This window comes from Diplotaxodon limnothrissa, linkage group LG20, assembly GCF_057381915.1.
Source record: "Diplotaxodon limnothrissa isolate DT_005_m linkage group LG20, D_limnothrissa_male_GT1.1, whole genome shotgun sequence".
In the NCBI taxonomy this organism is placed as follows: domain Eukaryota; kingdom Metazoa; phylum Chordata; class Actinopteri; order Cichliformes; family Cichlidae; genus Diplotaxodon; species Diplotaxodon limnothrissa.
In genome coordinates, this window is record NC_140615.1 from 8,194,899 (window position 1) to 8,219,747 (window position 24,849).

General features: G+C 38.1%; 1 protein-coding gene across 1 annotated transcript; it reads right to left on the reverse strand.

The window, feature by feature from the left end:
- Positions 1-4,198: 4,198 nt before the first annotated feature.
- gpr153 (G protein-coupled receptor 153) lies at positions 4,199-23,695 on the reverse strand. Its single transcript, XM_085345292.1, has 5 exons — positions 23,307-23,695; positions 16,039-16,468; positions 9,602-9,791; positions 7,087-7,271; positions 4,199-5,041 (listed from the first exon to the last, which is right to left on the reverse strand). The coding sequence occupies exons 1-5, from the start codon at positions 23,678-23,680 to the stop codon at positions 4,199-4,201; spliced, it is 2,022 nt and encodes a 673-aa protein (XP_085201418.1). The 5' UTR covers positions 23,681-23,695.
- Between the last annotated feature and the right edge of the window lie 1,154 nt (positions 23,696-24,849).

Below are 24,849 nucleotides of genomic sequence, written 5' to 3' on the forward strand. Positions count from 1 at the left end.
ACTTGTTGCACTATAGGCTGTGCTGGCTTTAAGGCTGCTGTAGACCTCTTTTTAGGTGCACTTTTCTTCCGCTGCTTCAGCGGAGGTGCCATAAAGTGTCTCCCCTTTCTTTTCTAGCAGCGCTGGAGAGGATAGCACCTTAAAGCGAGTAGAATTGCTGAAACGCCCACAGCTATTTCAGACGACCCATGCTGAAAACACTGCTGTCTCACAGAAGAAGTTTCCATGTGATAAGGGCAGCCTGTTTTTTGTTTTGTTTTTTGGGGTTGTTTTTTTTGGGGGGGGGTTTTTTGGCCAGAGAAACCTCAGTTATTATCCTGTCTCTGTCCAAACTATTTGTTATTCCATCTTTTTTTTGTTTGTTTGTTTGTTTTGTTTTGACTGGTCTGCTAATAAAACCCTGCAATCTCTCCCCGCAAAGTCAAAGCTGCGCTTTCCATGAGACCCGTACAAGGGTCTCAGACCACGGCACAAGAAAAGTTTGTTTAATACAATAAAGAAAATGCCACGTGACCTTCACACTGAATGACCTTTAAACTATTTCTAAGAATTTCTATGAACTCTTCTTGCACTGGCCTAGTTTGGTCCACTATAATAGCTAACTATATTAGAGCCGAAAACCTAAGGGAAAGAGAGAATACTTTATTAGCATTAAACTGCGCCCAGTGAAGCGCACTTAAGAGAGCAGACGTGGATGAAGTGCGCTTCAGACGTCTCTGTTCCTTGCCAATAAAAGCAGACCTGGCTCGCCCGGGTTCAGCACAGCCATGCAGTGCTTTAATTTATTTTGATGATCAGCGCAATTAAAACTGTAGTTTACAGATTGCTGCCACAGTCAGATGCACACACACACTAGAGATTGTCATTGGTTTCAAGCTGTTTCTAAACCGCGTGAATTACCTTTTGGCACGTAGAAGGTGACGTGAACATGCTCATTGTTGTTAAAAAACAAACAACCTCTGGCTACAGACAACGCCAATTTCTCCACAAATTTTCCCTTACTTTAGAATAATGCTCACTGTCGATCAACAGCTGAAAGAAATCAACGTAACCAAACACTGATCATAAAATTAAACTTCATCATCACATTAACAGTCAATTAAACCTCAGGGATATTTCCGATGAAAATCAAAGTGACAACAGGTGTACTTCAGTGGCAACAAGATAACCCACAAAGAGGGAATGGTTTTGCAGGTATTGGCGAAAAATCATCTCTTTATCCCTCTGAACTAAGCTCAATTATTATTCCTGTATACCCAAAAGTGATCATCTGTCAAAAAGTCAATGCTTTGTTTGTATAGGTTATATAAAATCAAGAATAATCTGTTTTGCAAATATCCCTAAGAGCGTGCTTTATTACACCAGCTCTGTGTTCTACATCATAACCAATCCAGTGCTTTTTGCTTTGCCAAAATAGTTTTATTTATTGTAATTTCTACTGCCCCCTTGGTTAGGCTGCTTGAAAAAGACAGATTGCAGCTTTTACCGTTTGACAGAAATGTTCTTCCTCATTCAGAATGACTTCATATTTTTCATTAGATAGATTTTTGACTAATTATAAGTCAATTAGTCATTTGCAACAAATACAGACAAACATTTTTTTTTATCAAATGCCACCAGTCACTTTTTGGCACAGCAGGTATGGCATCGAATTCCTTTATTAAAACATGTGAGAAGCCAAATCATTAAAACAATAGTAAATGAGTAAAGTAACAAGAGATTTTATGAAAAAGTTGTTCCAATTTTAATTAATCTGCGCTCCATAAGTAATGAGGGCATTCTAAGGCAAATGACCAAATCTATATCCTGCTAGAATCCCAAATGCTTTGCAAATTAAAGGTGAGCTCAGAAAATGTGTGGCTGTACTAAACTAAGTAGAACTAACCATTGTTAGTCAAACCTTAGTCTTTAACCGAGGACTTAATGAGGTTCACTTTCATCTGGCCTTGGTGACACATAAAATGATGTCATCTCTTTGCCTGTCAGGGAAATTCTGCTCTGTTCCATGAAAAGCACATATTGTACAAGCAACAAATAAAGTGGACCTGAAACATCATCTTGTGAATTTAATCAGTCATATGTTTTTAACAAAGTCATCATCTGAACAAGAAAATCATAACATACATAACATCATTCATATTTGAGTCATAGATCTTTGAATATGTTACAAAATTAGATTATGATATAATAAACACAACAAAATCCCAAAAAACAAAAAAGTCTATGACACAGCAAAGTTTGACAGGGGAACATGGTGATATGCTTCCAAAGACAGACACATTTCAGCTAACTTCTCCTTCTCCATTTTAATACCTGCAAGTAAAGGCAGGTGCACCAATATATGAAAATTAGAAAGTTTACACGACTGCAGATGACCAATAACTTTATCACTTGAATAGTATGGGAAAAAAAAATCACAACTAATAAGGCTTCAAGGGGGATACTGTTGTTTTCACTTTGTCCTCATGCTGTAATATCTTTGAAAACTTGCACCTAACTTGTGCAAATCAGCTACATTCACATTAGAAGTTATTGTTAACTGAATTTGGTTCCGCTATTATTATTTTGTTATTTTAAGTCAAAGAATTTTCAGTCATTTTTTAAACAAATTATCACTGTGGTATAAATTAGATGTGACTCTTTAATTTAACATCACCTACACCCATCAGTTCATTTTACTGCCTATTCTGAGTGAGGGTGCTATGTGACAATGCCTCAGAAAAACGCTTACTGTTTAAGCGTCATTGAACTTTTGCACCTTACAGTGTTAGATAATCACAGTCTCTACCCAAATCTAGAAATACATTTAAGCTTTAATCCTTCAACAGCATTACTCACTGATACTTTGGCTATGTTTATATTTAATTTGCTTTATCTTTGATTTTGGTTTGACTTTGATTAATCTGGTGTTTAAAAAAAAAAAAAGTAACATCACACTAAAAAATGCTCACAAAACAGTTCAGATCCATTATTTATATTTTGTGTGTTATGAGTTGACAAGTGAAATATAAGGTTGGGTTTTTGCTGTGTGTGGAAAATTACTAGAAGTATTGTTCAATCAAAAGCTTTTTTATTTAAAACGCTCCTCATTTGTGCTAACATTTTTGAAGGTTTAAGATGCGACAACTCCATTTAAATTATGCTACATCTCAATCACATCCTGAAGGCTGTGATTATTGAACCTTTGGACTAGTTAGCAACTTTTAAGGGTTCTGTCTTAGCTGGCTACTTTAAAAAAAAATCCTTTCTGATATTTCTAAGCGGTTGACATACTGCGCTGTCATGAAGATGAAGTTCCATTTGCATATTAGTTTGATGATTTGATTTAAAAAACAAAACAAAACAAAACATTGGGATATTAAGACTTGAGGGGAAATGTTCTAACCATAGGTCTAATTAAACAGAAAACACTAAAACCATTAATTAAGATATCCTCTATATATACACGACATGTCAATCTTCTTTAAAAAAAAAATGACTTCACATTTTCATTAAGGATTTAGGGGTGTTCAGGCTATATCTCAATATCTCACAGAGTAACTGTAAAAGTATAGGCATTTCAGAAACTGGAGTTACTTACAACAAAGGGTGCTTGAAAAATAGTTTTTTTATTGTGTTGTGAATGATGATAAAAAAAAAAAAATTAAAAAAAATGGTGGACATTATTATAAAAAACGCACATATTTAAAATGTCAAGCTCAAGGTACAGTGGCAGTACTCAGGGAATCTGTATCCATCCACCAAAACACACACAGTCATTACAGGGCAAATTGAAAAAAAAAAATGTACGTTTTTGAGTGACAAAAATAAAGAAACACCACCATGAAAAAAAACCAACCACTTCCAATTCTTTGAAGATCAAAAAACACCAAAATCTGAGTTAGAGGATGTTCACATGGTTTAAAAACTATTTCTCTGCATCAGTGATGGGAAAAATGTCCTCAGTGGATACTCTGTGATGTAAAAGTTGAAAACTTTTTAACTAGCCTACATAATAAATCAACAGGCCCATTCAAACATTGTGTCCAAGGCCATTTAGCATAACAGATATTTATTGGTGGTATATAGTTAAACAGAAGTGTGGCATGAGTAAAAAGGCCGGAATATTCCAGTAAGTCACTTTTCCGTTACCACCAATATTCCAGTGGTTTTCGTTATGATTCAGTAATGATGTTGATATAAATAAGGAAAAAGTCTTTTACATGGTAGAACCTACAGAATCAGACCGAAAGGTGATATATCCCGAGGATGATGCCGAGGGTGTGCTTGCAAAACTGTTTGTGCTTCCTTTACTCTCAGCCTTGCTCAGATGCTTCTGTTGTACCCATTCAGCTCCAGCACCAGTCCCAGCACCACCTCCTGTCCTGGGCCTAAAGCCAGAGTGCCCTGGAGACTGTCGGCTGCACCCAGACGAGCCCATTTCCCCTTGCTGTTTCCCATCTCGCTGGCGCTCTCGACAGCCTTTCCCAGAACCACAAGCCCCAGGACTCTTCTTTCCCGCAGGTCTGTCTGGTTTGGGTGAACCCTCAGGTGAGTGGACCCTACTACTGCTTCTTTTGTGTTCTGACAACCGCCTGAGCACTTGAGGCTCACGCTCAAAGTCTGTGAGTGGAAAGTGGGGAAGGACTGTGTGCTGTTCATACACATTAGGGATAAGTGAGATGGTGGACGCACGTCTCGGGCTCTTTCTGGGGCTCGGCAGCGGCGTCTCGTCTATAAAGTTTATCACTTCGTCGCGGCTGAAACACCGCAGTTCATCCTCGTAATGCTCCCCGCCACAAACCACACGGGGCAGATGCCTGAGAGAGTGCATGCTATCCTCAGAGCGTCGCCGCTTGCGGTGAGGGTGATGGTGTCGGTGGTTCTCCTCGTGGTAGGAGACCAGGCTGCTCCTGCGCCTCTCGCGGTGCGGCAAGGTGGAGCTGTAATGGGCACTCACTATCATGTCCTCGGTGGAGCCCCATCTGTGCAGGTATGAGGGGATCCGCTCGCAGGTCCACATGTCGGTTTCGTCGTGGGAGTATCTTCTTGTAGGGGGCACCTGGATGCAAAACACAGATCAAATCTTTTAGCTATTTCAAAACTTTTACATGAATTTTAATTTTTAATAAAATGCTGCACATTATATGAGATACATGTTGAGCACTAGTATAGCTCGACTACATTATCAAAGACCCAGAATAGTACATGTAGGATTATTCGACATCATCTGGTGGTTAATGTCATTGTAATAGTTCAGTGCAGTTTTAGAAGCGCTGATTTGCACTGAAGGCATTCAGCACCCAGAAAACAAAAGCCAACGTTTTTGTTTGTTTTTCTAGATCTGATTCTGTTGTTTTGCTTGTGTAAAATCCTACATGTAGCATATATCAGTTGTTTATTGAAGACCCTACGCATACAAGTTTAACCTTAATTTTAATCAGTCCCATAAGCCATGCATGACACACATCAACAAGATCATAACTCTTATAACTTATAGCTCTCATCTCCATTATTTGGAGAAGAAAACTGAAAACGCTGACATTTTCCTACATGTTATACTCACATTCCATTCAGTTCTGACAACTATGCAAGAGAGAGAGGGTTCGTCAAGGTGACGTCAAGAGCCTCAAGACTGAAATCAGCCTGCCCCCCTGCGGTGGCTTTTAGTAAATGCAGAGAAATTTAAAACAGCAGACGATACAGTAGCATTCAGGCAGAAGTGCTGTACAGCAGAGGGCAGCATAGGCATTAGAATGACTTAAGATGTAGGACAAAAAGAGACAGAGAGAGAGACAGAGGGAGAAAGTGAAAGAGAGACAAGCCAATAAAGCTGGAGGAGCTTTATTTTGCAATCAAACCGCTTGAGAGGCATCACAGCAACTCTCAGATGGGGGTGCTATTTGATAATGACTTTAAGAGGTTGGTGGATTCATGACTTATTTAGGCCTTAAGCCTTTCAGGGCAAATGGCAAAAAATGTGACGGAATCACACTTCAGCCAGTCGTCCTATAAATGAAATGTAGTTCTTACAGTCACAGAGATACAGCAAGGAATAAAACAGCTATAAAGTGCTTTGGTAATCTGAATCTATTATCAGGTGAAAACAAACATATGACACAAAAACTATGGATGGAGTAATGTTTGGTTTAATGATGTGATGGCTACTGTATACATCTCTGTTTCAATCTTTTTTGTAAAGTCAAATAGAATAGACATTGAACTCCACATGAGTGGTTGGTCTTTGAAGGGTCCATTATAGTGCTGGACAGCTGTCCAGTTGTTGTACCAACTTCAATGATTATTTTCAGTGCATGTAAATGTAGCAGTTTGGGCTACAGGCTGTGGAGCCCCCATCAAAGTAATACAAAGATGACACAGTGTCTTGAATCTTAGAAAAGTTTAATAAAGTGTAGGTTGCACCGGCTGATTTTAAAGTTAGGTTTTCTAACCACAGTCTTCCAGGCCAAGTCTAGCGAGTCACAATCTTTTCTATTTTAATTAATAATTTTAAATATTATTGATTTAATATCTCAAATTGACTCAGACTTTTTGGTGTTGTTGATTTGCCCTAGAAGGCTGCATGTTAGATCAAGCTTTGTTAATGTAGCTGAAAATGATCATTTCATTGTTCTGCGTCTGACTGGGATGGATGCTGGATCCAATGGTGACCATGCATTTGGGCAGAACATGAGATAATGCTTATTGTGTCTTTCTGAAGCCTTGAAGGATTCCTGAAATGTAGAAGGTAAGTCCGTTACTAAACACTTACCCTCTTACAAAGTGAAAATGTAGTCACCTGCTTGCAGGACACATTGCTTGTTTAAAAAAAAAAAAAAAAAAAAAAAAAAAAAAGCGCATATAATGAACTGATGGGACTTCTGATGGTCATATTTACCAAACAATAGTCAGCCCGAGTTTGTTTTTGATTTCATGTGAGAAAAGGACAAAAATCTGGGAGATATAGCGTCACAAAATCTAATAATTTCAGTAAATTCAGTCAAGATGCTGTACAGGCCCACAAGGCCATTTCACCATGCACATTAACAATAAAAGGATTTCAACTGATCAAGTAAAAGAAATGAAGAAAATCAATAAAAAATATACCTGCAAATACTGCATTTTATCTTCCTGTTGTTCCCTCAATGGATACCCTTGCAGAACCCCCCTTTCTAAGGTTGAGAACTCATACTTGGCATTACGGTCTATCGTCACGATTTCAGGCGCCGAGCTATAGTCATATGGTCTGTCATATATTAAGTCGGCATGAATTCCTCCGTCTTGGCTGTTTTCTGCAAAGTGCAGAAAAGTACGAGCGTCAGCATTAGAGAGCAACGGACTCAATACACAAGACAGACAGACAGACAGACGAATAGATAAGAGAGACAAGTTCAACTGTTCTCCGATTTGTCGACTTTCCTACGTGTCTGCTCTGAAATATGAGCTTCAGATTCAAGAGAAAAGGCTTTCATTTCAGTGTTTGGTTCAAAATTTTGAAGTAATGCCAAACAGTTGAACAGGAACAATATCACGTGTTCTTAGTATCGAAATACCAATCTCCCAAGAATATTTTCCCAATTTCTACATTTGTGTTCATTAGATATATCAATTGGGATGGGTGTAAAATGCTTGAGGAAAATGCTTGCCAAAAGGATGAAAGATGAAAGTAGCTATGTGCACAAGCAGCTTAGCATGCATGTCAGTAGCTTTGGAATAACAGGAAACAATCCTTATACATACAACTGTGACGAGTTATACATGGCAAGCCCTCTGGAAAAAAAGCACAGAACTGGTAGTGTTAATTATCAAACAGAATAAGGAACTATCTAATGTTGTCTTATGGCTCCTGCTGGACAATGAGCAGTTCTGAGGGAGGGTGTCATAAGAGAGGATCAAAAGGTTTGGAGGGTTAAAAACAGGAGAGAAGGGATTCAGGTTGGGTTGAGTTTAAACAGTGGCAATAGTCCAAAAAAATAAAAAAAATAAAAAAAAGACAGGTGGTTCAGTTTGCAATAACTGTAAATATCATGGACCTAGTTCATGAGCGCATGATTATCATGTGACCTAATTTTGAGACCAGATTTTGCTGATAGTGTCTGTGATTTCTTGGTGAACAGGTTAGCTTTCACCCCCCTTTGAAAATCTCCCTATAAAATGTCTAGTAAGTGATGTTTAATAAATATTTCTGCCGTTAAATCGCTATAATCTGACTCAAAGTGAAAATCAAAATAAAAAATTAAAATAAAAAATAAAACTAAATTAAAAAAAGAAAGAAAGAAAACAAAATAAATACAGTAAACAGATTTTGTTTTTCAATTTTTATGTACTTTTGAGTTATGATCTTGGCTGTATCCTTTTGTGACTTGAGGAAAATATGACCATCATAATGACATGAAAGTGGTTTTCAGCTTTACGGCAATTGCTCCGGTTTGACTCTGGACTCTAAGACATAAATGGGAAACCATTTATTTTAACATCCTCTCACCAGGGCATTCTGGAGGAAGACTGCCCAGTTTAAATCCAGAGCGGAAAAAAGACAAAAGTGCTGCAAGGTAAATATGTACTTTGCCCAGCCCTATTTCTTTCTTTTTTTTTAAAGAACACAGCAAACATTTTAGAAAAGTACACAGCATGTACAAAACACAGAAGATATACTGAATATTTAGAATTAAATTACACAGACACTTGTCCCTCCAGTTTCATCTCCTGACAACAAAGGTCACTTGATAGGTCACATGATAACAACTGACCACTGATTTCAGACCTCTGACTACAATAAAAAACAAAAACTAAGAATATTCACCCCAAGCCAATTCTAATTAAATCTAAGAAACATGTACCAATAGCCCAAACCACGATGACTAAGCAGATGTTAACTAATCTGCAAATTGTTTTCTAGAATGAGATGTTAAAATTGTCCATCTAAACTGTTAAAAGCAACAATAACAGTAGCCTAAAGCTAGTAGACAGTAGACAATTTATTAAATTATTATCACAGATCTCTCCTTTTAAATGCCTTACACGCAGGCCTGATGATTTTAGGATGTAGTTACAGGTATTATCTGCATCAGTGAATAACATAATTTTATTAAAAGATTTCCTTTGGATTACAACATTTGTGAGTTGTAACTTTACAAAAGGGATGCATAGACATTAAAGTCTGTAAAAAGGCAGAGATTACACCACACTGTATCTCGGGGAGCAGAAGATGACATCACTATCAAGCATTACACCATAGAGAAAATAGTTTTTGACTCTGTTCCCTTGCTGCAAAATTGCTTCTCTCTCTGTCAAGAGACAGCCCAGAAGCCAATACAAATGAACCTCTACTCTGAGAGTGATGCTTTACCTTTCACTGTCAAAGGAGATTTTGTGAACAGATCAAGTGTAGTTTAAAGTTAATGTTTATCAATTTAAAACATCATAATCACATCCCATTTTTATCTTTAAAGTCCACCCTTTCAGTTTGGGCATGCCTTCACAGAGCATTTAAAATCTACTCTTAATGCTCAAACTAATCCACATGTATGTCCTAAGAAATACCAATCAATATTCACATCATGGGGTGAAGAGGAAGGAAAAAGGAGGCAGGAGAGGAGGGAGATGCTTAACAGTAGCTTACCCTCATCCACATCGTCGTTGGACATGATGGCGACACATTTCTCCCACACCATGCGGATGTCGGCCCGATAGCGGTCGCATGCCCAGAGGAACATTGGCAGCAGGATGGACTGGGCAATGGAGCACCACAGCACACACAAAACCATCCAGTTATAGGAGCGGTCAAACTTCAGGCTAGCAAAGCTCACCACCTGCCCAGGGTCAATAAAAAATATATATTTTTAAAATCTGTTATAATGAAGAGTGACGATTTAGACTTAGAAAGTTTCCCCAGTTTTGTTTTTTCAATATATTTTTTATTGATTTTATAATTGAGCAGTATACAACAATCACCTTCAAAAGAACACAATAGAAGTTGGACGGCAAGTCAACAAGGTGGTAATACAGCATACATAAATGTTAAGACAGAGTATATTTCACTTAAGTTTATCCATCAGGCTAATGACTGGTTGCCAAATCTTATAAAAAACACTCTCTCGGTTAGACAAGGTAAACCTGATTTTCTCCAGATGGAGTACATTTCCAAATTCTCTCAACCACATTTCGAAGGTAGGAGGTTTATCAGACTTCCAGCAGAGAAGTATCAGCTTTCTAGCCACAAGTGTGGTCATTGACACAACCTGCGTCTCTGTCTTGTCCCTTGCCCATCCCGGTTCCCCAGTTTTGTTTAAATCCACTCAGCGATGCACAAGATATGGACTGGATGGATAAATCAGTCAACAGTAAACCAGTTAATATTTACTCAGACTGTAGCAAGGTAAACATACTGAGTTAAGCATCAAATGTTTATGGCAGCACTGCTTTCCAGGCTTAAGAGTTTACTGATAATAGATCTTATGAACACAACAGAAAGAACATCAGGTATCTTTTACAGGATCACCACACAGTACTTCCTGGTTTAAATAAGCAAAGTGAGCGGGAACAGATACATCTCTTAGACATTTACATTGGTGGCAGTTTGTTCTTAATCTCAGCGTAAACCAGTAAATGTACCTGTTTACAGACTTTAAACGGTCACCCCCCTTGGGAACATATACTCCTGCTAGTGTATTTATGGTATCAGATAATCTAAGTTAAAATAATTTGAAACAGATGCAAACAGTCCAAAAGTAAAAGGAAGAAAAAACCCTCCTGTGAGAAGCATTTCAGTCCAGATTTTCCAGTGCCAGATGAAAGAAACCTGCAGCCAAGTTCCTACTAAACATTATCTTCCAGATCCACTCCCATATGTTAGAAAATCGTATTATGTACCCTTCATCATCAGTTCTATAAGCAGCCTATGTATGGCTATCATAGCCAGTATTTACAAGGCAAACAGTATGGCCTTTGTCTGTCACTACCATTACTTCAATAAGTGATTAAAGCAATAAATAATAATAATAATAATAATAATAATAATAATAATAATAATAATAAAGGTACATTTGACAATATTTCAAAGTATTTCTTTTGCAGTGACAAATTTTCAAAGTGGCTAACTACAATATACAAAGGAAGCTTGAAGAAACTAGAAGAATCAACTGATTTAATGCAACACTTTTGCAGTTGCAATAGTCCAATGTATGTTTACATCATGAATAACCTCCAGTATCAACAATTATCACCGGACTCCATGAAGTCCTGGGAAAAATGAAGTACTCCCTTTAATGTTTCCATAGGGATGTGCAGCCATGTACAGCTAATAAAACCTAGTTAACTGATCAACAGCAAGTGTGACCACCCCTATAAAAAGCAAAAGTTTCCAGTTTGCTGGACCGGAGCATACAGGTGTTTCTAAGCACAATGCAACAATCTTCCTAGGATTGTTTGTCCCAGCAAATGTCAGAGAATGCAATGTTCAGAAAAACTTCAAGACCCAGAGCTACATCTCAGAGTCTGCAGGCTTCAGTTAGCATGTTAAATGTTAAAGTTTAAGTCATTATCTCAGTCATCGGGCCACAACAGTGATTACAGTAAAGCTTCTTTCAGCTGCTCCCCTTGTCATAAGGGTTGGCACAGCAGGAAGTTCCGCATGTTTGAATTGGCAGAGTTTTATGCCAGGCGCCCTTTCTGACACAACCAGAAAGGTGATTTACATCTCCGGCTGGAACTGAACCCACGGCCTTTCACTTGTCAAGTGAATGTGAAAACCCCAGTGGTTATTGCAAACTTAAAATTATCTCAGGTTTAACCTCCTTCGATCATGCCTTGTGCTCAAATACCAACCATTTATCCCTGTTGCTAAGAGACTTGATAAAGTTGTAAAGCCTTAACCTGATATTGCCTTTGTTTGCCTACTGAGACAATAAAACACACTGAAGTTAAACAGTTTTTTCTCCACTTTACCACCCCACGAGTGATGCACTAATAAACATTTCCCATGTTGTGACTTTAAACTGTAGGATGAATCTTTTTCAAGGGGTACTGATGTAGTTTTTATGAATATTTGAGGATTTTAGATTTAAAGCTAAGAATATAGAACTTCATCTTCCTTAAGTTAAAGAATAGCTTCTTACAGTTTTTACCCAGAACTTTTTACACTTTGATATAAAAACCCTGGAAGTTATGAAGCACGTGTTTTCACATACTGTATATCTGCCCCTGGAAAATTCATGTATTTAGTCTGTTCACATAAATTAGTTTTTATATTTAACAGTAGTGATTCTATTCTGCTCTGATAATTTGTTCCTCTGTATCATACTTTGTAAGACCATACAGTTCACAATAAATATACGTACTCATTTGTATCTGTTAGAGGTTTCTATGCATTTAAATAGCTCATTACACCCAGCCATAAAGATGGCTAGCAGGCCTACTGTTGTTTGGTTTACTACATCTGAAATGTGATCTTTCCTCAGCACCCCACCTTTTGTTTTGCACACATGTAAAGTAGTAACACAATACATTGCTATAAGTGTGTACAGTTGTCTTTTTTAATAATAATAATAATAATAATAATAATAATAATATTTTCTAGCTAATAAAGCAAAAGGTGTTTTATATACCCTGCAACATCTTAATTCAGAAGTGTAATATTGTGAAACCTTATGGGTAAAACCATGACATACACCAAACACTACAGAGCCATTACACAAAAATAGTGGCAAAGAAAATTTAATTACACTTCATAATTCACAAATTCATAAACAATTTCCGAGGATCTTTTTCTGAATACATAACATATTTATTAGACCCCCACCCAACCTAAGGTTTATGCCCACACACATAGGAAGCAGAATTATTGTTTTAAACTCAAATTTAAGAGCACATTAAAAGCTAAGAGCTGAATTTTATTTGAAAATAGCAAAAATATATTGAAGAGACTTGTCATAAAATAGCCAAAAAATAAAGATTACTATTGAAAGCATCTTTTGCAATGATGATATTCTGTAATTTTTAAAGTGTTCTTTAGGCTTTATGAAAGTCTTTCAAGTGTTTTCTTCAGAAATTGGCTGCTTTTTCACTCAGTTTTTTTCATTCTAGTCCTTGTACCTGATCATTTTAAGAACAGTATCCTGAGTCCTTAAGTCCTTAAGAAATAAGAAAATCCAGCAGATTGACATATATCTAACCCTTCAGCTCATCCATCTACAGTTCACTGAAGCCTCATCAGAAACAGACTCAATCGAAAGTTCATTGTCAAGATGCCATTTTAAAAGAAGGGAAAACAGGGAGAAAAGGTGAAAAGATGGAATCAGAGGCAATGGGCCTTACAAACTAATGATGTGTGATGATTTCAAATTTGAAAGTTTTTGGTTCAAATCATCATCAACATGCACAAAGGAGGTCAGGAGAGAGTTACAATGTCGTCTACAGCCATCTGTAAAATGTGTGCATGTGTGCCTTTCATCAGGAAAGGCACACATGCACACACACTGAACCAGTGGGCTCCACTATATGTATGGTTTAAAACCATTTAGAATATTTAATATCAACTTCTACTATAACCCAGGTGGCCAAACATGAACAAAAAATACTTGTTCCAAAATAAAAAACTGTCCAAGTTCATTTGCCCTACTGAAAATGCTCTATTAAGTTGGCTCTCTTTACAGAAGACAATCTGGTTGTTTGGCTGCATCACAAACAATAAGCCTTGAGCTTTCTGCAGGCTCTTAAGTTTATATAGAAAACCAGCGAGCTGACTTGTTAAAAAAAAAAATACACGAGAACCTGAGGGTGGAATTTACAAACCAAATGGCGACTTAGAGAAAAACAACTCACGCTTTCACTCCCTGATGTGAAGGCATGCCATCTTGGCAGAAGGAAGTCGCTCTGTTTTTGAAGTCCGTTTCCCCAAAAGACAACAGCATGATAATGATTTCAGTGCTTACCTGTTTTTCAGCCTTAGTTTGCCAACATGTTGTTCTTGTGACTGTTATCATCGCTTTTATTGTTAATTGTTTTGTTTTTTTATCTCTCCATTGGTGGGCTTACACTGTATAATATGTAAAAGAGATCAAACACAAATCTGTCCACATTTAACCTGACCTCCTTACAGCCTTGGAATGAATGAAATATTTTTATGTTTAACTTCAGATTACAGGTAACCTCATTGTCACATGTATCTCACATAACTTTATTAATGAAATCTTCACCTTCAAGTGGAAAAGAACAGTTAAATAAAAAAAGTATGCCATTAGTGTGGCATCAGTGTCTTAGTGTGTGTAGCTGTTTTCTTAGAGGTGGTTTTCTTAGAGGCTACACCATTTCAAAAACAAGCATGGAAACCTTTCTCAAAGAAACGGTGCAAAAAACATTAACAGGGAGAGTCAAAGGCTAGAACTTTCTTATACTTCAAAGTAGAGCTGGGCGATAGAACGATAACGATATGTATCGCGATATAACTTTTACTCGATAGAGAAATTAAGCTATCGCGATAGACCTCGCCGCTCTTGTCCTCTTTAAAAAAAAAAAAAAAAAAAAAAAAAAAAAGGTCAGCCAATCCAAATTAAGTAGCCCAGAGCCGAACCAATCACAGCCGCAACGTCACGTCGCGTGACTTGTTACGTACAGCACAAGTGCCAAGCTGCACGTGTGTTTGTTTGGGAAGCAGCCAGCGCGTAATGGAGGAAATGAGTGTGCCGACTAGAAAAATCAACCGAGCGTGACCAAAGAGAAAACAGATGATGGTTCCAATGCCGGAGAGATTGTCGAACGGAAGAGCCATAGAAGTTCCGTAGTGTGAAGGTATTTCGGCTATTTCAAGTCTGACAAAAAACAGAGTAGCGTGCACTGTAAATTGTGCCGAAAGCAAGTCTGGAAATACAATAAACTGGTGCATGCGTCACACTGTGCGCCACGTTATTGTTTCGGTGAAATGAATTTCTACAATACTGTTACTGTTAATTCTACTCTCTGCAGTGTTTAAATGCTTACATATACACACAGTTACTGTCCGTCCACACATACGACTCGGTTCTGCTTCTATGCCCCAGCTTTGTTTACTTTTTCCCACCGAGGCTTCTAGACTTCTGATTGGCCAACATTTCTGCACGGTTAGGAATCTACCGCCACCTGCTGCTTTGGCATGTTCATAGCAGCGTTTTCCTTCATTTCTCCCTTTATGTGTGGACGGGATTATTTTTTAAAACAAAAACGGAAAATCTCAGTTTTCAAAAATACCCGTGTACGTGTGGACGTAGCCTCAGTCTCTGAATGGAAGCGCTAATTCGTCATTCGGCTTTTGTCAGACTAAAGTAACTGTTAAAACTGTTTGAAAAGCTAAGCTATACAACAAGGAGAGATTGAGAATTTCCTTTTAGTTCTCAGTTTATTTGATATTGACAAAAGTTAGTCAGTTTTGTCTGTTCTTCTGTAAAACAAACTAAGATTTATTTTTAGAATTAATATTTTGTTTCTAAGTGGAATTGACAATTTAGTCTGTTTCGTTTGTTCTATTTTGAAACTTAAACGCTTTAGCGGCTGCCTTTTGTGTAGTTTGCAATATTTGCCTTTATTTATCTGAAAAAGTCTCATGTTCCTTAAGTACATCTACCCTGTTGAACTTATTATGAGAAATAAATATTTAAATCAAAACAAGCTGCTGATTATTTCACATTTTACTTGTGAGCAACGGCACATTTAAATCTTACAAATATAGTTATTTGGCTTATATCGTGATAGATATCGTTATCGACTGAAATGAAAAAAACATATCGTGATATGAAAAAATCTCATATCGCCCAGCTCTACTTCAAAGTATCACAATTCATAATTATGACAGAAGCAGTTTAATCTTAGTATACGTGTATAAACCTGTATTCAATATGAATCAACAGTGAGTTAATGAATAGAGGTGCACTGCAAAATGTCCTCTCCAATTGGCTATAATTGTCTTTGATTATGATTTGATTTAATTGTGATTGTACAGTGCATCAACAGAACATTATTATTATATTATCACGTACATTTTCCTGTTACAATGCTTTTATAATCAAGCAAGAAGAAGAGTGAACTCACCAGTATGGGGAAGCCAGTCAGGAAGTCATAGATGAAGACAATACCACTGATCAGGTAGGTGATTTGCAGCGACGTCTTAAGCGGTTCTGATCCATCGATGGATGACCTGCGTTTTCCCTGAGCATCCTCCACCACTATGGTGGGAACATTAAACTTGTTCTTGTCAGCGTTGTGACCTGCCTGAATCGAGAAGGTCTGAAAGAGAGCGATGCCGATGCAGATCACACCCATGGTCACACTGCCACCGATTAGGAGCAGAAAGCAGACTCCGAAGCCCAGGCCAATCTCTGTCACAATGAACCGGCAGTCAGAGGTGTAGAAGCGGTCGATCGTGTCATGCCAACCCACTGCTGGAAGTGTGGACAGGATGAAGGAGACCATCCAGATACCCATCACTGTGTGTACTGCCTGCTTCTTTGTGTTACTTAGCCTTAGAAAGAGAACAACAGATTTTTGCAGGAAATCAAGTGAAATACCCATTGGCTTTGATTTGTGTGTCGTTCATTAGAGTGTAAAATCTGTGGATCCTAACTTATCTGATCTTTAAAATCACTATGCTCAGATCCCTAAAACCAAAAATATATACAAGTACACACTATAAAGGAGTTTCTAACAAAGAGAAGTAACAAAAAATGGATTTGCATTTTATCTTTTTTTAAGAAAAAGGAAATCGTCTTTAATCACAGTCATTTGATCCTTATTAGATTCTGAACAAAATAACCTCAATCACTCTAATGCATTTCAAAGGCAGTCTTTACCTGGATAAACATTATAGTTATCAGCATGCTATAGTCCTGCATTTACAGTTCCAAAGAGCAAAAGCGTGACACATTGATTGCTACCAAGATATTACCCATCCTATCTTTACAAACCTGCACTGACAAAATATATCTAAATAGAAGTCTATCTTACCAATCTTTGCTGGTTTTCTGTTTAAGAAAGCATACTGAACTATTTTTCTAACTTACATTATGTCTTTTCTTTACTGGAATTATAGAATAGGACACTCAATCCTTCTCACTTAAAACAAATTTTAAAATACAGTTGTGCGGATTTCTGCACAGAATTTTATTTATTCATTCATTCATTCATGCATTTTAACTGTCTGTGTAGCTCTGTAATTACATATCTACGTTACTTGGTGCAGATACCACTATGCTACTGTGTTCACCCTCGTCACATACTTCAAACTAAAGCAGAGTGTTGATTCACTGAAGAGTTGATGAAAATTGTAACTAAAATGACTGTGCAGCTATAAAAGAAGAACAACGCAGCCCATTCCGCATTACACTTTGTTTCACAGAAAAATGTGTAGGCTGGTTTTAATATTGACTTGTGTCTTTGCTCGGTTTGTTAACAACAGCTGAACTTCATTCAACCATGGCCTGCAATGACTTTCTTCACAGAAAAAGATTAGACAAGCAATTGGTACATCAACAGCAGATCCAGGATATGTACTGTGTCCACCAAAAAACTGTTTAAACACCTTAAAACAGTTTCACCCTATTAACAGCAAAGACCTGGAGGACATCTTAGGTCAACTGAACTCCTCCTCTTGCTGTTTAGATGTCCTGCCAACACGTTTTTTCAAAAAGGTCTCAAAGACTTTAGAGTCAGACCTGTTACAGATCGTCAACTTTTCTTTAATGTCAGGTGTGTTTCCGGAACCACTAAAAACTGCTGTAATAAAACCTATACTGAAAAAGGACAATCTTGACAAGACACAAATGAACAACTACAGGCCGATCTCAAATCTCCCATTTTTAAGTAAGATCATTGAAAAAGCAGTTTCTCAACAGCTCAATTACTTCTTAAAACAGAATAACTGCTATGATGCCTTCAAGTCAGGTTTTAGACAGAACCACAGCACTGAAACTGCTCTGACCAAAGTGTTTAATGACATATGTCTGAATACAGACAGTGGAAAAATGTCAGTCCTAGTTTTACTGGATCTCAGTGCAGCATTTGATACAGTTGACCACAACATATTACTCAAACGACTGGAGAACTGGGCAGGTCTTTCAGGAACTGTACTAAACTGGTTCAAAACATACTTAGAAAACAGGAAATACTTTGTATCAATAGGTAACTTCACATCTGAGCAGACAAGTATCACATGTGGAGTTCCCCAAGGTTCCATCTTGGGACCCCCTCTGTTTAACATTTACATGCTCCCACTGGCACAGATTATAAAGAACAACAAAATAAACTACCACAGCTATGCAGATGACACAAAAATATATATCACAATGTCACCAGGAGACCAAGGCCCTGTACAGGCGCTTGGTAAATGCATTGAGGAAATTAATGACTGGTTGAGCCACAATTTTCTCCAGCTAAACAAAAACAAAACTGAGGTAATAGTCTTTGGCGCCAAAGAAAAACGATTACAGGTCACCAGAGAACTTCAATCTATACACCTAAAAACCACAAACCAGGCGAGGAATTTGGGTGTAATGCTGGATGCAGACCTAAACTTAGAAAAACACATTAAGACAATAACAAAATCAGCTTACTATCACCTCAAAAATATTTCGAGGATAAAAGATCTGATGTCTCAACAGGACCTGGAAAAACTAGTCCACGCATTCATCTTTAGTAGGCTTGATTACTGTAACAGCATCTTTACAGGTCTACCTAAAAAATCAGTCAGACAACTACAGCTCATTCAGAACTCTGCTGCTCGAGTCCTCACTAAGACCGAAAAAGTGGACCACATCAGTCCAGCTCTGAGGTCTTTACACTGGCTGCCTGTCCGTCAGAGGAGAGACTTTAAAGTTCTGATGCTGGTCTATAAAGCTCTGAATGGTTTAGGACCAAAATACATCAGTGACCTCCTGACCCATTATGAACCTTCCAGATCCCTCAGGTCATCTGGATCCGGTCTTTTATCAGTTCCCAGAGTCAGAACCAGACACGGAGAAGCTGCATTCAGCTTTTATGCTCCTTATATCTGGAACAAACTCCCAGAAAGCCTCAGATCAGCTGAAACACTCAGTTTATTTAAATCCAGGTTGAAGACTCACCTGTTCTCAGCTGCATTTGAATAAAGCACCAAATCCACACTTTTAAGCTTAAACTTCAAAACTTACATTTTAACTACTGATTTTATCTGTTTTGATTTTACATACTGTTTTGTTTGTTTGTTTGTTTGTTTGTTTGTTTGTTATTTAGTTTGTTTGTTTGTTTGCTTGTTTTAATCAATTTTAAATCATGCTTTTTATTTGTTTTTGTTTCTAATGTCTCTGTAAAGCACTGTGAATCACCTTGTTGTTGAATTGTGCTATACAAATAAACTTGCCTTGCCTTGCCTAACAAGTACAGTGTGGTCTACTCTGACTGTACTAAAGTAACTTATGAAGCAATATTGCAATATTATAAGTACATGGAGGATTTCAGTCTCCTTCTCACAATCATTACACATCAGAGACACACACTATACAATATTGGCAAACAGTGCACCTACAGTAATTGCGATCTGTCCTCAACAATTCAAACAAAATGATTCAAATAGAACACTGATAACGAGGTCTGTGTTTGACTTTTTTTTCATGGTGAGGAAATCTGACCAGTATTACAAGTAAAACAGACCCAACCATGGAAAAATACTGTAAAATGGCAGATATGAAGCTGGGATACATAAGCTGATAAAAACATCAACCCACATAGGCACAGCTTAGATAAACTGAAGATGAATGTGGAAGGAAATCGATTATTTGTTGATGGTAAAAGATTGCCTTTGATATCCCTCGGTCTATTTATCATGTAGGTCCATTTCAACACAAAGAGATTTCTGTTTCCTCTCACCTCCAAGTAATTGTTACAGTCGAGCAATTTGCTGAATGTGTTTGTGACCTCTGGCGATGTGGCACTTTTCAAGGTTTGCAGAAACTACACACATACATCTAAAAATATATCAAGCAGTGACTGGCGTTCTCATTTCCCAAACATGACGAAAGAGTACGCTAAGCTGCCAAAACATTTGGATAGATTACTGTATTCAAGGATTACTGAGTTGTTCCAGACATAAGCAAAAATATACACACACACACAAATATAGGTGTGTGTGTCATACATAAAAATATCCTTTTCAGTTCCTAGAACATGTAAGTATAGACTATTTTATGCCTCTATTGTGTAACAAAGTACAGTTAATATGGTTCTACTGGTTCATTTGTGTGGTAAAAGATGCTTTAATTCATTAAGCGTCAGCTCTTTTAGCGTAGGAAGCCAAATATACCTCCCGATGAGAACCAAAATGCATATCACCAATTCCCTTCTCCATTTCCAGAGAAATGGGGCACACTGGCTAGAATGGATAGCTTTACATAAAAAGATTGGCAAAATAAAATGGAAAACATTTGAAAGTAGTAAAGTATAAGCCTACATACACTGACGCAATAAGAGTACTACAATAGCCTGCAGTAGCAGTAGTACTGCAGTAGCCTCCATCTTTGCACTATGGCTTCATTCAAAGACAAGTAGGTCTTGTTGTCACAATGAGTAATAATGCTAGCCTTTCCTGATTGTGCCTGGGGTACATGGGGACAGTTACATCACCAAGCTGCATAAATCTATTACCAGACTGAGAGCATTGTGAGCGGAAAAAGCCCTCCTAAGAGATAGTGAACACAGGGTGATGAGCACAGCTGCCTAAGTACAAGGTTGGAATTCATAATTCAGGCCTTCAGTGTATGTTAATGTCAGAGTAAAGGCAGCCATGCTAGCTCAGCAGGGCAAATGTGGAGCGAATTAAATGAAAGATGAACAGCAATTATACGGTGCATCACCTGAGCTATCACTCCACTATACTTGTTAAAGGTGACTTGAACAGAAGAAGACAAGCTGCTGAGTGGAAAGTGTTCCCAGACAGGAGACCAGAGAGACTACAGTCAGATGAGTGAGGGAGCAGACGAGGGAGATATAAGCATCTGTGTAAAGCTTGATATCACTGTGTGGGCATCGGCCAATACTGGCAGCTGCAGAAGCAATATAGATAGCAAGATTGGGCTTAGATTTAAAAGGAAGTTTGCATATCTTATTTGAATGTCTGCTTATCTGCAAAATTGGCCAAGTTGAAAACATGTTTAGTATCTGCAGGCTTGATGCCACAGGACGTAATCGCTCGTAGATTTTCAGCAGGAGAGAAAGAGTGATGCAGCAGAAGACTGATGTTCACCACATGCACCACATTTTAGTTGGTATGTGTTCTGCAGATGCGACAGCTGATTTTATAGGTTCTCTGGCTGTTTTCCTACAGTATTTGCTCTCAAAATGCACTCGACTGCAAATGATTATGCTGCACCTGATGGGCAGAGCTTAGAGCTCTGAATGTAACAGCTAAATTGCAACAAAGCCAAGGCCTCTGAGCTATGCTTCAAATTTTCTTAAGATGCACCAATTACAAACCTTCACATTAATCATTTAAACAGTCAATATGGTCTGCTGTGCAACTCATTATCATGATAAATTACAATCTTATCTTAGAACAAATCAAGAGGTGCTTCTTAATAATCATTAGCATGTGTCAGTTCAGAGCAGCACTGGTACATATCAGAAGAGATACAGCATCCAAATCTCATATTAAAGGAAAGGGAACCTTTCCTTAGAACATCTGATTATGTGTGAACAGCAGATTTCTTGGAAGTCTTACAGGACCAAAATGGTGTTGTTAGTGTGAGGTGAACCTGATCTTTATTATTCGGTGTTACTTAGTATTATCACATGTTATGAGGAGCCAAATGAAGGTGAAAGCTAGAGCTGGCAGATGCTCAGTCTAGAAGGTTTCACATGGTGTTACCCCAAATAGCTGCAACCAGCAGATGTGTTGGCAGGGGACAGTCTTTGCATGATGAAGAGCATCACACTCAAAATCAAAGGTAAATAAGGTGATGGGCCACAAAAATTGAAATCTGTCTATATCCTATGTGAGAAGTTGTCAAAGGAAGAGGCCCAAAAAAAACCTGAACCTTAACTATAGAATTTTTCAAGGATTGAGTGTGAGCCTTGCAGGAGATTAACATCTAAAAGTGCCTTTAAACACATTTATGTTTTCTGTGCTAAAGATCACACTGCATTTATTTATGTTATTTTACTTTTAAAAACACACATAATACTGTATCCACTATACTGACATTTCTGTGATTGAATATTCAAGTGAACCTAAAGATTTGGTTCCCCCTAAACTACAAAACAAAGTATTATTTCTTACTTTGGTCTATTTTTATCTGGAGATAAAACTAGACAACAGCTTATAAAGCAGCCATTTCTTCAATAGAAAGTTCTTCCAGTAATTCTCCAAAGGTTGATTTTGTTCATCTGGACCTAGCGTTTTGTGGGAGAAACATTTCGTCACTCATCCAAGTGACTTCTTCAGTCTCAGCTGACTGCAGGTTTCCCCAATCTTATAAACAGTGCATTTGCATAATGACTGAAACCAGCCCACTGAAGGAACAATGGGCTGGGAGGTCAGTTCCTTAATCTTAATTATGCAAATTCTCATGACCATTGATCAACAACCACTGATCAAGGCCCACTGATCAAAGCCCACTGAGCAATGGCCATGAGTACCATTCACAGAGAGTTGGGGAATGGCTGCAATCACAACATTGTAAGATGGCGAAAGATGTACCCTTAGGCCCCCTCCTCGATTCAGAGATGGTCTTTCCCTTTTCACATAAATGTCCTCTTTGACTCTGCGCTCAAACCAGCGTTCCTCCCTGTCCAGGATGTGTACATCCTCATCATTGAAAGAGTGTCCACTGGCCTATAGGTGTAAATAGACTGTAGAGTCCTGGCCTGACGAGGTAGCTCTTCTGTGTTGTGCCATCCGCTTCACCAGAGGTTGTTTGGTTTCCCCAATGTATAAATCCTGGCAATCCTCCTGGCACTTAACAGCGTACACTATATTACTCTGTTTGTGTCAGGAGATCTGATCCTTGGGGTGGACCAAGTTTTGGCGCAGCTTCTTTTGGGGTTTAAAAGCCACAGAGTGTGTTTAGAAAAAATGCGTCTCAACTGCTCCGATACTCGGATACTTACTGGATACTTCCAGTAATGACTGTTCAGAGTGAGGAATGAAATGTACTGGATTGGAAAAACATCAGAAGCAGATGTGTATAAACCATAGCAAATAAATATTGAAATATATAAAGTGTAATACCTTGCTTGAAACTGAAATTTGGATGAAATGGACATTTAAAATTTAGGCAACCTGAATAAAGATTATAACTAGGGTCAGTCATAAACAACAAAATCAGTTGTCTTACCTGTAGTTTACAGGCCAGCGAACCATCCACATGCGGTGATAGGAGAGTGAGGTGACCGAGAAGCAGGTGACCAGTGTGAGAGTATAGAAGGTAGACACAAACACTTTGCACAGACCCTCATTCCACTCGTAGTTGGAGTGCTGACGCCGCAGTGTTATGACACAGTACATGGTAATGGGGATGGCCATGTTGAGGATATGTGTGCCCGCCAAGGTGCAGATGAGAAACTCCAGCGGCTTCCACTTCTTCTGCTTGGCACTGACACTAAGGATACTCCAAGTGTTGGCAAGGATGGACACGCCCGAACAGACCAGCCAAGCCAGCGTGTTGGCGTTGATGACATCATCCTTCATGGTGGTTAAATCATCCACCATGTTGTAACGAGGCAGGGTGGAGCCTGGGGGGCCGCAAGGAACTGTTGGCAAGAGCAGGTACACACAAGGAGAAGGAGGAGGTGGTAATGGGCAGGAGGGGATGCAGGGTATCAAGCAGAGCAGGCATCCTATCTGGGTGGGTGTGCACTCTCCATGGGTCGGGCACAGTGGGGAAAGGACATGACTGTGGTGCAACGCAGTGTGATGTTAGAGGAGGAGGATGGCAGAGCGGGGCCAGTTCCCTTACAGTCCTAAAGCTGAAGAAACGGGGTGAGAAACGACAGAAGCAAAGTGGTCAGAGGGAGTAACAATTTTAAGAAATTACACTGGTCAATCTAGTTCTAAATAATCCTTGACCAGACATAATCCCTTATCAGTGAATTAATGGGGTTATTTTAATCACAACAGATTAACTCTATGTGTTAAGCCTGAAAATTTTCCATCTAATGAGGTTAAGAGAGAACAGTAATTAGTAAACAGGTCTTATTTTAAGAAGTCCAGTTGACACATGCATGAAGCTGCAGTCATGCAATCCACACATCTGTACTGGTGACAGATATTCAGGGATATTATAGAAACACTTGTGACATCTGTAAAAACAAGGATCAAGTTATATAACAACAATGAGCAATGAGCAAATAAAGTACTAACAAAAAAATCAAACATTAAAATATTGAGATAAATATCAATACCACAGAAGTGCACACTTAGGGACCCACGCATTTACTTGACTTTCTTGTATAATTAACAAAGTAGACTAATCAGTAACTTTGACAATCAGCTATTTGTTAAGTCGTTAATTAAGAAAAACAGCTGCTGCTTGCAGCTCATTAATTGTGAAAATTTACTGTCCTTTTTTTTACATTCATTTTTTTTTCCTGAATGAGTAATTCATCCGAGGTTCTATTAAAGTTGAGATGGGAATTTATCTTTCTTTGACCAATTTACGAACTTATATATATAATTAAGGCAACAGAGGCATCATCCTAGTTACATCCTGAGAGGGTTTTGTTTTTCTTGGAGATGCTGATTCAACTGTAAATCGTGAGGCAACACTTTATAATTGTGTGTATTGTTTTGTGGGGTTTTTTCCTGCGACAATTTAGACAGTAGACCACTTTCAAAAGGACAAAAAACATAATGTAATTATATGTTATCTTTTATATGCA